Source organism: Taeniopygia guttata, chromosome 8 (genome assembly GCF_048771995.1).
Source record: "Taeniopygia guttata chromosome 8, bTaeGut7.mat, whole genome shotgun sequence".
In the NCBI taxonomy this organism is placed as follows: Eukaryota; Metazoa; Chordata; class Aves; order Passeriformes; family Estrildidae; genus Taeniopygia; species Taeniopygia guttata.
In genome coordinates, this window is record NC_133033.1 from 27,896,200 (window position 1) to 27,911,652 (window position 15,453).

General features: G+C 42.3%; 1 protein-coding gene across 2 annotated transcripts in view; it reads left to right on the forward strand.

Annotated features, from left to right (window-relative positions):
* The window catches only part of ATF6 (activating transcription factor 6), a 73,108-nt gene that overhangs the window by 31,828 nt on the left and 25,827 nt on the right, over window positions 1-15,453 (forward strand). The window contains exon 14 of one of the 2 annotated variants that reach the window (XM_030279796.4): window positions 346-460. In XM_030279796.4, the coding sequence (XP_030135656.4) occupies window positions 346-460 (115 nt within the window). The remainder of the gene's footprint in view (window positions 1-345; window positions 461-15,453) is intronic. The other variant, XM_030279797.4, reaches the window with a different exon arrangement.

Here is a 15,453-nt window from a genome sequence, read left to right on the forward strand (position 1 = left end):
TTTATCCTTAAATTTATTTTCAGAAGTCATCACAATTTTTCAGACACTTTAAGTTGAAACTTTTTTTTTTCCTGTTGAGCTAGCAAACAGGTTTTTGCTGGCCTCAGAAGCATGAACAAAAACAAATCTGGAAAGCTTTGTCACAAAAAGACCTTTGAAAAGCGCCTTTAACTTTCAAAAAGTACAGAGTAGTTTCATTGTCTACACCTGTGTTTTGTGTTCCTCAGGCTTCTCTCAGTGGAGGAAGAGCTGCAGTTCCTTTAAAAAGCAGGTCTTCAAAGGCATTGTCTCACTGAAATTAACTGTCTTGTCCGAAATAATTACCTTTGTCCTTCTTTATTTCAGCAGGAACTCAGGGAATGAGCTGCAAGTGTATTATGCCTCTCCAAGGAGCTATCAAGATTTCTTTGAAGCAATTCACCGAAGGGAAGATACATTCTATGTGGTGTCATTCCGCAGAGTAAGTGTAGCAGGGGCTGATACTGGTGTTTTGCACATGTCCCTAAGACTGCTTCTAGCAGAGATACCAAAGATGACTTAATCAAGATTGAAGGTAAATTTATTTCTTCTGAAGTGATGCTTCTCTGTGTCCTTTACAAGTAACATGACCTGATCATGGGCTTTGCAAAACATGCCCATCACACTGGGAACGGAAAGAGCTTTGCAAGAAATATTGTAGGCCAGGGCAAGACAGCCCAAAATTGCATGAACCCTGTGTCTAAACACACGTTAGAACTACTTAATAGGGGTATAAACCTCCTGTGCTTCTGGGTATAGGAACAAATATAGCCTCTGTACAAATTATTACTGTTAGCACAATACAGTTTCTATCATCCCCTAAAACTCTTGCGTTTGCAGTTTTATGTGTCACATAAAAATTGTGGCCCCGTGCACAGTCCTGTACAACTTTCTGCTGTTTTGTGACTTGTAAGTTGACACAGATAAGCAGGTCTGCTATCTGTCCCGAGATACAGCAGAGCCTTGTGCTGCAGCTGTGTCAGGCACAGCCTCACATCTGCAGCACAGTTAGTGACGGTAAAAGCTGTTATAAAATGGAATTTCAGGTGTCTGATGGTGCTTTCTGCACTGCAAGCATGACTAGTGTCGAAGCCAGGACAGCTGCAGCAGTGAGAAGCTGGCTGGGATCTGGTGATAGAAATGATCAAGGCAGACAGTGATTGAAACACCAACCTGGAGTTGGAGGAATTTCTTCCCTCCCTTTTGCAGAGGTCTTTATGAATCATTAGATTCATGTCTATAATGTACATGTGGTTGACCCTGGGCCTTGCTGAGCCTCCTGCCCTGCCATTTTGCAGTCAGGGTGTTAGATGAGAATTGTTCTGTGCATGTTCACACCCAGCCGTGATCCTCCCAGGACCCTGCAAAGCTCCATTTGTTTCCTCTTCATAGGAGTGTCCTGAGGTAGTGGGGAACCAGTAGTGGCCACAACAGCAGCTCACCCAGCTAAAACCAGTTCTGTGTAAGAGCAGACAGATCAGCACAGTTAGTTTAAGCAGTTTCTGTGTTGTCATAACTACCAATCTGTAGATGCCATAGATATATAGGTAATACAGCCCTGTTCCACCTGGTACACAGCAAGTTTCTTAATTTGTGAGATGCACGTCTGTAGAAAAGGTTCAGGCAAAATAAAAGCAGCGGTGCTCTTCTTAGTATTAAGGTTTTATGCTGAGTAGAAATATGAGATTAACTTCCAGTCTTGGGATTACTGGGTTGTGTCACAAGGCTGGAATTTTGTTATTAAATGCTTGGCATGTTCTGCTGTTCTTTCAGCTAACAACACAAATATAGCCATCACCAGGCTCCACATATCCTGAGGATGAGGAGGAGGGAGCAGAGAATAAAAATATTCCTGGAAACTCTGAACATAAAGCAGAGCAGTGTTTGTAGAGTTCTGCACTTGGGACCATTGCTCCAGCCCACCTGAATGCATGAACAGGTCCTGTTTACACTGTTGGATTAATGACCTGGAAGTTGTCAGCTCTCATTTGAAATCACAGAGCTGTCCTTGGAAACAGTGTGCCTTGTGCCACAGAATCCCTACAGCTTGCTCTGCTCTCTTGCAGGGAGAGGGGCCTGGGCCTTTTAGAGCCATCTGTGAAGTTTATTTGGTTGCAAAACTTGTGGTATTTCTGTTGTATGAATGAAGTGTCCTCAAATAGAAGGCAGTTTCATGCATTACCTCATTTATTGTTTTAACAGGGTAAACTTGATCTAGCAGCAAGCTCTGCCCTGAGGCACTTTTCAATGATTTGCTTAGATTCTTTGTGAGTTCAGAAGAAAGGACTCCTGCACAGCTGAGGGGTGCCATCAGCAGGGCCCCAGCCCCATTTTCTCTGGCCGGCAGCTCCCTTTTCCCTACTGATTAGGAGCTGCGAGGGGACGGATTCCTCCCCAGTGCCGTCCCACAGTTCACTTGTGTTGCTTGCGCTTGTCCAAGTGTTTTGTTCTCCTCTCTCGCTGTTTGCCATGCAGTCACTCCCACATACTTAATAAGCTGTTACAACTCTGTAACATAAAAAACAGAAAAAGAATCACGTAGTTAAAAGTTGCAGGGAGTGGGTGGTTCTGGTTGTAGTGCTCCAAGTGGAAGGTGAGACTGTGGATCTCAGGAGTTCGCTTCCGCCTGATGTCTCTGGATCCTCTGTCCCCATTTCCTGCTCTGCAGCTTCACAAACCCTAGCATTTCTCCTGGATGCATGTGATAAAATGGAACTTTTTTCTTTTTTTTTTTTTTTTGTGTTCTCACTTGCACTGCAGGAGCTGTGCCCTGAGTTCCTTGGATTGTCTAGAAAATGAGATTTGCTAGGGCTACCCCTGCCTCTTACGTGGTAGGACTCAGCCAAGGCTTCTGGAAGTGCAGATTTGGGAAGCAAAGCTCTTGCACTCTGCATGTTCTTCTGGTGATGCTTGCTACCTGTAAGACAGAGATTCCCATGATCTCATTGATTTTATTTTCTTTTCTTGTCTTGGAAGGCTTGGAGTCTGCATATTTACAGTTGAGGTATATGTGGGTTGTTTTTTTTTTTTTCCTTTTTAAGGAGGAGAGAGAAAAATAAAGTAGCATTTGGATCAGCTGAGTCCATAGAAGAAGCAGAACTTTTGCTCTGGGTCTAAAGAAATTAATTTGTTGCTATGATCAGGGGAGTGTGTAATGTCATTTTAAACAAGATGAGTCTGCTGCTCTGCCAACCCCCTTGATTTCTGCTCTGTGATGTCTGTGACACAAGTCTGCTTGATGTGTCCTAAAAGCCCAGTGGAGTGTGGATACAAAACCCCAGCTGGTGGATCTGAGGTGCTCTGTCAGCAGGGGAGAGACACCTGGCTGGCTCTCTGTGAGCCTGGCACCCACACACCTCTGTCAGAGCTCACATCTGATTTGCCACAGAGTACTCAGGCCTTGTTATTGTTCCTAGAATTACCTGAATAGCTAGCTTAATTTGAAAAGTAATTAAGTAAATCATTAGAGAAAACAAATCCCGCCCAATTTACTTTGGCCTGTAAATGCTGATTCAGATCATTCCACCCTTGTGTGGTTAGGATCAGAGTCCCCTCAACTTGAAGTGATTAAGCAGTAGATTTCTCCATCCTGGAAGGTTCATTCAGTGACATTTTGGATGACATTTCCGCAGGCTTATTTAAAGACAGTGACATTTTTTAGGTTAAGAATGTAATTAATGTTCTTAAGGAAAACACAGTTTCAAGTTTAATTCACTCGGGAAATTCAGAGGACTTCTGGCATTTCTTCTCACTACTTTCTCTATTTCAAAGCAGAAATATCTCCTAATATCAAAGTTTGCCACTTGTATTTATTGCAGTGCATATAGAGAAGAATGTATTAAAAAGTAGATATTAAATGGTTTCTGTTTCTTAGAGCAAGAGTGATGCTGGCCCTATGGAAATCAATGGCAAAGCCTTTACCAACTTCTGTAAGACCAGGAATTAGCTTTATAAATTTCTGCTTTGGTGCCATAAACCATAGAGCTTCAGGGAAACCTCTTATTATGAAAGTAAATTTCTGGTCCAATGAGCCAACATCTGCAGTAAGTATTTAACAGCTTTTCAAGTTCTGCAATCAAGTTTTTGCTGAAATGATGAAGCCAAATTTCAGTCAGAACTTTTGTTCTTTCTTTGTTTGCTAGGAATAAAAATGTCTAGGTTGTGATGTGCTTCTGTTGGTAATAAGCCTGTGCTATGCTAATTGCATTTGATGATATAATTGTATTTGGGATGAGGTGTTACTTTCAGGAAGCAAAAGATTATAAAGCCTGGCTTTGACATGCTTGTGCAGCAGCAGTTTGCTGTGCTGCACTCACAGCTGGCAACAATAATTTGAATGTATCAGAGAGCATGAGGCAGGTTCCAGTTCATTGCACTCCTGATGCCATCAACATCCTGCAGGAAAAACTGCTTTAGAAGAAGTTGGCTTCAGATGATGTTTCGCAGCCAGAAATTCAGTCCTAATATATATTTTCCTCCTACCTGTTGCACTTACAATGGGTGGTTTTTACTGAACATGTAGTTTTCTTCTGTGAATTTTTTGCAGATTTCTGCAAATTGGGATGTGTAATATGGTGTTTCATTCAGATGAATTGATTAGACCCACATAGTCCTGCTACCCCTAGAGATAGGGCAGCTATTCTGTATGTTTGAGTCCTGTGGATTTGCAACTGCTGCAAGTTAACATGCAGATTTTTGAAAGATGTTACAAACTGCCCTTTTTCCTGTGGAGCCCAACCTTAGTAACTGTTCAGAGGAAAAAGGTTACTTTATCCCAGGATTGTAGGATTTTTAGATCTTGTCCTGTATTTTGTAAATATGCTGAGAATAATATGTGGTAAAAGAACTGAGGCTTAAGGCATAGTATCCATGATAAAATTGTGTGTCCTTTTCAAAGCGGAGGTCACCCTTTAGCCTGTCTTCTCTGTGAGGCCAATTCTTGCCTCTCTGGGAGAATTTGAGGAGGCAAATGGTATGTGTGATTGTGCTTCAGCATGCCCTGAAGCTCAGTGAGTCAGGCTCTCTCAAACTACAGCTGTATTTGACTGTCAGATTTGAAAATCCATTATGAAAACCTCCTGTTTCCGTTGAATTGTTGATAGTGAAGATAAAGTCTGGTCTGTTGTATTCTTTGTTACAAATTCCCTCTTTTTTGTCCAGACTTCGGATTCTTTCTGTGTTAGGGAGTTTTCTCCTTCCAAATTCCCGGTGTCCATATGAAAACACTGAAGCAAGCTTTCTTTCTGGTGTTTCTTGAACTGTCTTCCTTTCTGATATGGAATATTTCAGGTAGGTGGGGAGGAGGTAGAGACGACTGTCAAAGGGACGGAGAGCTGGTGGAGGGAAGGTTTCTCTGTGCTCTTTCTGTTACTCAGCTGGGGAAGGTGTTGCTTTTGATAGCATCTTAGAGCTTAGTCTAAAAACCTCCAGAGAGAAATCTAATAATCTAAAATGAAGACTAAAATTTTATGTTGGTCTACAGAACACAAATGGCCTTGCCTCTGTCCTGGGATTCTCAAAATACTTGTGTATGCAAACAACACAGCTGCAAGTTAGGTAAAAGGACACTCAAAAGAAGTTAATTTGGGTTTACAGGTACAGAAGTTCTTTAAAAAGTGTTTCTATCAGCACCTTCTCCTATTTTCCAGAAAACCTGACTGTGTTATCATTTGTCACGGAGGACATCCTTTGGGGGGCAAAGCAGCAAAGAGCTATGTGCTGCGGAGAACAAGCAGCCTGAGAGGAGGGGGAAGAGAAGGAGCAGGCAGTGAGACATCCCAGATGTGTGGGGGTGGAAGCCAGAGAGGAGCAGCCACAAGTGCCAGCTGCAGTGCAGCATCTCCTGCAACCTCCTGGCTCAACCAGGTGCAAACAGGGAGTAGGAGGGACCAAAACAGCATTGCAGAATGGTGTTTCTGAGAAGGGAAGTAGTGCCTGTCCCAGCAAGTGGGGTTTTGTTTCCTTTGTTCTGTTCTTAGCTCTGGCTTGGAGAGCTGCTCCGATTTGGGAATCTATCCCAAGGTATTTTGGAAGCGAAGTCTTAGTCACTCTGATTTTTATCTCCTTGGGTCCCTTTGAACCCCACTGTCCTTTTTAAATAAAGTCGAGAATTGATGTGGTGTTGAGGACAGATGTATAAGCAGAGGCAGGAAAGTCAACTTGAATATGTCTGGCATGAAGCAAAAGCTCCTCTTGGATTTTGAGTGTATAGTCTTGATTCGTTTGTTTTCCCCATGGTTGCTGGAACTTCATGAATTATATTAAAGCCATCACTGAATTTCTTTACACGTCCCAAATCTAACTAATACTTTGTTATTTTTAACCTAGTGCTTGGAAGGACAACATACACTGCAGATAATTATAGTGAAAATAAAACATGCTGCAAGAAATGTCTCCAGAACCCAAACCGGTTGCAGGGAGACATGACCAGTAATAGCATACATGTATTTAAAATGTGCTGCATGCTTGAGAGGCAAAGAGCTGTGGGCAAGAAGGAAAGGAAGATTGTTTGGTTTGGAAAACCTATCTAAAAGGCCCAGTGCTTATGAAATTGGTGTGGACATAGGCTAGAGAAGTATAATTGAGAAGCGTGGGAGGAAGATGTGATTATACAGTGGGAATTGTCTCAGTACAGGAATGACAGCAGTATCGCACTTAATGAGAGTACAGAACAGCGCTAATAAGAGTCCAGAACAGACAATTGCTACCAACAAAGTGAGCAGGAGCACAAGTTTATCCACAGACAATTCATTTGTGTTCAATCAGAGCAGGTGGTGAAAATATGGAGCTCTGAAACAGTTCCTTCAGGATATAACCCAAGTTCAATTTAATAATACTTTATTATGCCAGATACTTAAGCTTTCTTTAATGATAGCATGGTATTCATTAAAGAAAATTTTACTCAGATTATTCTGAACAGTTCCCAGAAGGGAATGATGAGCTCTTGCTTATGATCTGTAGCAATATTTAATTATGGGATCATGCTGACTTAGCCCTAACTGTACAGAGACATAAATGATACCTTCATCTCTGGAATTGCAGTAGCCAGTAAGACACTGACTTGAATCTGGTAGGAATAAACTGCTTGAAAAAATTACCTTCATGATACTTTGTTTGCTTTGAATGACAGTACATGCTGAGAGCACTTCAAAGTACCCATGCTTGCTTTTTTGGTTGAACTTCACACTTACACAGCGTCAGACTGGTGATATTTTTCTATTCATTTTCTGGTTTTATATGTGACACTCTAGAGTCTGTATAAAAGTAAAGTGCACACAATAGAGTTGGGTTTGGTTTCATTAGTGTCCTACCTTTTAGCAACTATTAATCATTACAGTATTACATTTGAGACCATTATTTAAAATCGTAGGCACACATGTAGAGTTAATTCTGGTCAGATGAAGCTATTTGCTTCCAGGTGGAATTAATCCTTTTGCAAGATTTTTAGCTGGACAGCCCACAAAGCTTATTTTATGAAGTAAGAGCCCAGGTGCTATTAATGGGTGTATGCAGATTATCATCACCTCCCACTGGACCAAACAAAACTCTTGCAGCTGCCAGGTTTTATTTTTAAATAGCTGACACTCCTAGGACAAGAAGTGTGATAGAATTCACTGTACATTTTTATCGTTAAACTGGCTTTGAAACTGCTTGAAAGTGGAGCATAAAACTTGTTTTCAGCTTCTGGGTCTCCTAGTTGTTTGTGGTCTATCTGCTGGAATGGTGATAGGTGTGAGAAGAGGTCATTTTGCCTCATGCCTGGCACAGCTTGCTCCTCACCCTGCAGTTGGATAAACTCCAGTTTTGCCCACACATTTGATAGAGACTGTCAGGCTTTGAGTTTGTGATTAAGAATTCAGAGTGCTGTGGGCTAAGCTAAGAGATCCTTCACACCAGAAACCACTGTTCAGGAAATCCTCTTTATGTTTTGATTGCAAATGTTAAAAATGTGCCTGTGAATAATTCTGGCACTTGAAAGTGTTTTTCATGGAGAGAAGGCAAAGCTGTGCAGCAGGCACATGTGCACAGCTCGAGCAGTGTGTTGCAGCATTAGGATACTGTACAGGAGTGGCCTGCCTGCTAAGTGCTGTGGGCCACTGCCCTTGGAGCTGCTTGGCAAAGGGCCACCAAGTATATTGCGCAAGTGATTGTTATTGTTCCTTGGTTTTGTGACTATCCAAAACAAGGCTGGAAGTGTCAGCTGTCTCAAAGAGGGTTATATCCAGTATGAGGAAAGTTGTCTGAGCTGTGCTCAGAGAGGTTGTGCTGTGTGGGAAGGTGCACAGGCCTTCCTCTGAGGATCTGAGTCCTGCCAGGCTCCTGTGTATTAAACAAGTCTCTCCTCTGAGATTCTAGAAGTGCACATTCCCAAGCTGTTCCTCCTCAGTGTGGGGATTCTTAGGTTGAGTCACTTGTTAGCATCTGGGAAGCCCTTGTTTAATCTCCTTTCTAGGAAATCAGCGTGGAGCTCTTCTCCTCTCTAAGTACAGTCCTGAGCACTCAGACCTGCAGTTTTTCATCAGGAACTCAGTAGGTAATCAGTGGGCTGGTGTCTCCAGGAGAAGGTGGCTGAAAGTTTTCTAATAATGGCTGTTTAATTCCCTACAGCACTCCTCCTCTGCTCTCCTGGCAGTTCTAACCAGCACTGTCCAGCAGAGTAGAACCTCTTCACATGAATCAAAATGGATACCCTTATGACTTAGTCTCTCCAAATCTTGATGGTTGACTTGAGATTTTATCCATTTGCTTATAAAAGTAACTTCCAGTACCTTAATTCTCCTAGGAAACAGGCATCCTAGAACAAGACTAGTATGCACAGAAACCAGAACCCTGTACCTCAGCTGTGGCACCTTCTGTCCAGTTCTGTTACAAATCACCTCCAGCTGCTTGCAGTGCTTTTTCTGGTTGAAAATGCCCTGAGACAAAGCCTTGGTGCAGCTGCCTGGGCTTGTAGGAAGTTATAGTGTTGAATCTGGCCCATCAGAGGATGTGTTACGTGCTCCTGGTCTGGGTTTCCCCCCCAGTAATGGCGTGTGCAGTTGTTACAGGGCTGTTTGTGCTCTTGGTGTGCTTACAAACAGATTTGTGTGGGATCAGAGGGACAGGGGGAAATGGTCTGCAGCCTGGGGACTGCCTGGAGTTCACACTGCCTTTGTGTGGGTCAGGTGTAGCTCTGCAGAGCCATGAGCGGTTCAGAGGGCAGGAGGGAATGGAAGTGAAAGGGGGAACCTCGAGCAGGGGGAAGTAGCCTCAGGCTCCTGCTCTGCTGTAGACCTGCACATTAAGAGCCTGATAAGGTATTTGTGTTGGTGAGCTTAGGTAATGAGGAGAGTAGAGACTACACATACTCAACCGGTTAATGGCAAGCTGAGTTGCCCTCCAGCTAGAAGAGAAGATTTGGATTGGTGCCTTCAGGGTGCTCAGTACCTCTGATATTTTGCAGAAGTCATCCCGAGTCCAAGATGTTCGGTTGTTTTGTGTAGAATTAAAACCAGTACAGTAGTAAGAAAAAAGGGGAGGATTCATATGGAAGCATAATTTAGGTGAGTGCCCATGCAATTGATGCTGTCCATGTAGTGAAATCAATTCTTTTGCCATAGTATTTGTACCCTCAGTGTCTATTTGTACCCTCAGTGTCTATTTGTACCCTCAGTGTCTAAGAGAACACTGATGTATGTACTCATCTAAAACCTTTCAGACATCATTGCTCACATCTTTATTCTGTGATTAGATTTCTGGTAGAGCTTTCTTTGACCTGAAAGTCCCCTGTATTTTAAAATAAAAAAGCTGGAAACTCCAGTGGCTTGGTGAAATGTTGCCAATGGGGCATTTCATTTTTAAAACCCACTTTCATGGAAACAGAGCTTCTGTGATGCTCTGATATTGGTGCATCATGCTTTGCAGGATGTTTGTAGAAAATGTTGAAATTAACTCAAGACTTCTTCTTCCACTAGCAAAATGTACCTAATTAGAACAGTTGAAGGCAAAAGTCTTTACTATAGTTCTAGATGCTGCTGGTACATGTCAAGTGAGAGGTGCACTGATAAAGACTTATGTTTGCTTAATTTGCAGTGTTCCTCTCAAACTTCTGTTTTTCTTTCTTAATTTCTTTGCATCTGGCTTGCTTTCTTAAATAATTTCACAGATTGCTGTTGCTACTTTATGGACTACAAGGCACCACAAATTCTCAAGCACCACTCAAGGCTTTTTCTCTGCTAAATGGAGGCAGAAAAGCTCTTGTCAGTTTTCCCTGCCTATTGCAATAGCTATCATTGCATGGCCTGGATTTCCTTCCAGAGATGCCTTTCCTTCTGTAGGTTTTAAAAGGAGCCCAGACAACTCTGTGAGACATCTGAAGCTGGAAAGAGTTAATCTCACCCTGAGTGGGGAGATGAAAGGCTTTTATTTGCTCAAGCTATTATGTTCTAATGTGGTGGAGAGCTGGCAAGCAGTGATAGAAGAAAACATATTACTCTTCAGGAAGAGAGACAGGCCCAGCCTGAAGGTGCTAGCCTGATGTCTTCTTAGTGGCATGCAAGCAAGCATCTCCACATTTTTATCTTCCCGAAGCTGACCTTTCCCTCTCTTATCTAATCTGGTACCTGTGATCTTGCTAATTCAATTTATGTGGCAGACAGGCAGTTACTCGGATGCAGATGAATAAGGAGAGTTATGTTCATGCACCAATTTACACCTCTGTTTATCCATTCTCAGGTTTCAGAGCAGGATCCAAGTAAACGTTTGTCACACAAGGAAGTTTTTTTGTGGAAACTGCTATTTTCTACTAGCTGTACAATGGACAAGTGCAGGTGGCTTGTGTGATGGCTTGTACAGCCCTGTAGTACTCTCATCACTGTTCAGAACTAGATGATTTCTTTCTTCCCTAGCTACATGAGCAGATTCCAGGACTTTCTAAGGGTAAAGACCAGTGAGTCATTGACATGGTTTATCAGCACCAGAAAGGGCTCCCTGTTGTCCATGCTAGTTCCTTGGCTGTGAGTACTCCAGTCTCTGTTTGGGCCATTTTGTTTTATTATCTTAGTGGAAGAACAGCCTGAGGAGTTCAGGACACTTTCAGGAGAGTCTGACAATTGCCAGAGGCTGGCAGGGAAGGAGAAGGGACCCTCCTGTTTTAGGTGGTCATGAGGATCAGGTTGCTCAGGCTATGCCCAGCCATTCTGAAGGGCACTTCAAAGAATCCTCAATGTCAGGCATCCTTTTTGCTTCCACATATGAGTTAGTCGTGTGCCTTATATATGCTTTTAAGACCATTTCCCATCAGATTGTTTTCTTGTTTTGGTTTGAGAGTTTCTTTAAAGGGGAAAATGCAGATTTTTTTAGTAGTCCTTTTCACTTATAAAATTACCTCTGTTTCTAAAAACTGATTTATGCCTTCCTCAGCAAGACTAGAAATTCAAACAGAGTAGATGTTTGGCAAAAAATCTGGACTCAGAATTGAGATTTATGAGTGAAATTTAGAAGTAAACTTAGCAACAAATGTGAATAGAAGGAAACTCATTGGCTGGGCTAAATACAAACCAGTAGGCAAAAAAAATAGAAAGGGAGCTTCATCTTCATACTTTCTTAACTGAAATTATTACTAACAGAGGCAATAACTTCTTTAACATCATTATATTGAATATATCTTTAATTAGAAGAAGCTATTAATAGTTGATGAATCCTTAGCCATACAAATGGCCTGGGATCTGCAGAATGAGAAACATCTTTTCAGCAAGCAGCTGTGATGTAATACACATTGCACAGCTTAAAATGCTGCAATCGAATTTGGATTCAGCCCACTGCATCCTGATATTGAAACCTTGTTGTCTGTGCACCAGCATTCTGAGGGAAACAGAAGGCAGCTTGGCTTTGGAGCCCCAGCCATGGCCTGAGTGTGTCAGACCGCTGTCCAGCCATGGCATCCCAGGAAATCTGCCCGTCCCCGCTGCCAAGATGTGCAGACCCACCCAGCTCTGAGCTGAAGTCATTGCAGAGCTCTGCGTAAAGCTGGGGGGTTCAGGCAAAACTGCAACTGACTGGTGACTGAGAAGAGTGTTTATTTCTGTGTTATCTGCATGTGTTTCTTTCCTTATGTCCCCTGTTGCTCTGTTCTTGGGGGTTAGGCAGTGGTATTTGCATTGTGGGTGATTATATTTATATAATGGTATTCTTTTATTCAGCTTTGGCATGATTTGCAAGGAGAAATCACTTTCAGCAGTGAAATCAGAGGACCCAATTCTTTAGGTTCCATAGAAAGGTGCTTTCAAAACCACTTTACCCAGTAGATAATGACAATGCAAATGAGACCTATAGTTTTAAAACCAAGTCAAAGGCAATTTAGTAAAAGTACTGCCTCTGTTTATAGAACAGTTTTCTGCCTGGGACCATCATCATGATGACCTAAAATAAAATTTCTTGCTGCTGCTTGGGAGGTGATTACCTCCATCTCATTGGAGTTAACTTCATAGAGGTTTAGAGAGGGATTCAGGTACCCTGAGCATATGAGGCTAAAGGTTGGGGAGAGGAGGAGCTCCCCAGAAACTTAACTCACAGTCAGTTGCTTTTTCCAAGAATTTGAGGGATAACAAACAGTTCTAACACAGACTTTCCAGTCCTCCGATGTATTTCTGTGCAATTGATGCAACTTCTACAGTTAGGAAGATTTGTTGCTAATTTCCTGTACATCTGCTGTGCTCTCAGAAGCAGCATCTCTCTGGCTGCCGATGTGAATCAAGCTGCCACTTGTCTATTCTTGAGCAGTACTATGGGTTAACCCCATCCAGTAAATAAGAGCCATGCAGCCACTTGTTCATGCCCTGTCTCCCCACCAGTGGGGAGGAGAATTGGAGGGGAAAAAGTACACCTTGTAAAATAAAAGCAGTTTAATAATTAAAATAAAATAAATATTATTATAAAAGTGGTAATAATTATAATGGAGAGAGAGGAGAGGAACAAATGATGCACAGTATAGTTGCTCACCACCTGCTGACTGATGCCCAGCCTGTCCCAAGAAGCAATCCTGGCCAGTTTTCCCCAGCTGGTGTACTGCACACAATATTGAGTGGAATGGGATATCCCTTTGTCCAGTTGAGGTCAGCTCTCCAGGCTCCCAGCAGTGCACCTGCTCACTGGCAGAGCATGGGAGAGCCAGAGGTTCTTGATTTGAGGTAAACTCTCAGCAACAGCAAAACAGCAAAAAATTGGTGTGTTATCAACATAAATTCAAAACAGGCACTGTGCCAGCTACTAAGAAGAAAAATAACTCTCTCCTAGTTGAAACCAGGACAGGCACTCAAGGGCAAACAGCAGCAAGGTGGGGCTGTCCCAGCAGGGAGAGGAGAGAGAAGCACCCTGAGTTTGGCTCCCAGTGAGTTTGATCTGTGTTTAATTTAGACTTACTTTATTCTCTCTTGTGATTAGCCTTGCTTTCAATTTATTTGATTACCCCTCCCAGTGAATATATTTCCAGCAAGTTGACAACAATCACAAGTCACTGGATGGATCAGGAAAGGGAGACTCTGAGATGTAAGCTTCAGTTGTCATTTTGTTCCCTCAAACCAGATCTGAATCCAGTAGCTGATATCCTGGCTGCAAAGGACATACATGCTCTCTCTGCAGACATTAAAACATTTTTTAAGATAAATCCCAGGTGTTCAACTCAAGAATGCATTTGTGTGTGCTCAGATTTTGGGCTAATGAACAGTTGGGTCCTGTTGTGCCAAATGTGCCTATTGTGCACACTTTTTAGAATAATTAACCACTTCTGTAAAATTAAGTTTTGGAGTCTAATAGTATTTTTACCCGAAGCTTTAAATGTTTATTCATCTGTACACCAGTAATATATGTAAGTTTTGTTTGCATAGGAACGTGTTTGGATCCACTTAATAAAAGTTGCCCTTCAGATTGAATCCTGCATCTTGTGTCCAAATTCTGACTGTCTCAGCTTCCTTAGCTGAGCTGTCTGAGATGCTGAGTCAGCTGCATTGACAGCTACAGGTGCTCTACTTCTTGGCTTGCAACTGTCTTACATAGTGTGGAGCTTGAACAGGAGGTTTAAATTCTTTCTGGTGCTGCAGAAGGCAAGAAGATGGTAATTTCAGATTAGGGCTGGCTCTTGTGCCATATCTGTTGTAGGACTGAACACACTGTGATCAAATTAATTACTTGGATTTTAAAAAAATTGAAGTCTTGACTCTACTTAGCAGTTGTTTCTGATTAGGATTTTGAAGTTCTCTTGAATCCCCAGCTGCCTGCATGTGTGGGCATTTTTGTACTGTATGAAAGCATCCTTTCTCCTGCTTTGAAATGAAATTTTTTTGCCAGAAGAGCGTTCAGTCACAAGCTGTGTGACCTTTCCTGGGCTTGTGTAGCTATTCCTGAACATTTCTCATGTGTATTTAACCCTGATTGCTGTCTTTGGTATCTTTGCAACCCTGACTGCTATCAACATCTTTCTCATACAGTCTTTTCATGAGAGGTCAGCAAATCAGGGAAAAGGCAAGGTAGAAGTATGATCTTGACAGACTTGAAAATTTGAGCCCAGGTCCTTCTGGATCCTGGAAATGCTACTTAGAGGAGCCCTCTGGTCCAGCCTCCTGTGTGGAAGAAGGCTGTTGCTGGCAGTGAGTTGGCTGTGGCATTGTCAAGTGGGCTCTGAAGAGCTCTCAGGATGATCTCACCATAAAGTGAGATCAAAGTGTTCTAGTACTCCACTGTCCTTTGAAGTCAGCTGGAAGAGAAAGCAGAGGACAGCTGTATTAGCAAATGGATTTGGAATTGCAGTGTTACATCGAGCCAGCCTTTGGAGAAAGCCTGGCATCAGTTTCTTTTTAGCCATGGAGCTTCTGTTTCATGGGAATGTGATCAGAGGAGATCACATTCCCCTCTAAGGAGTGTGCCCATGGAACTGCACCGTTTTTGTGCACTGAAGAGCTCTGCGCTTGTTTATGGCTGCAAATGGCAGAACAGCAGAAAAAAACATGTCTGCTGATAGGAGCATTCTCCTCTACAGTTGGGGTTGTGTATGCTTTTTGGGGCAGTTTCCAGCAAAGCAGCAATTCTGGTTATCCAGGATTTTTCTTCTGTAGAAGACCTGAGGTCATGCTGACAAGTATAGAAACTTTCAGTTAATGTTTTGTGAAAGAAGCAAAGAATCTGGATTATCCTTTTTGGTTTTACTGGACTGGATTCACATGCCCTATCTAAATTACATGTTTTTGCAATTACAGATTGCAGTTGCAAAACTAATAGCCTGCAGATGCTGTGCAAAAGCAGAGCTCTACTGCAGTGAATTATAGAAGGAGGGGTATTTCTTTTTATGGGTAATAGTAATAAAACAATTAATTCCTTTTGAGTCTTACAACTTTGTAAAATCTGCAAAGGCAGTTGACAGACTCAGCTGGGAGTTACAGATGAACTGCATTTCTGTGCTTCTAT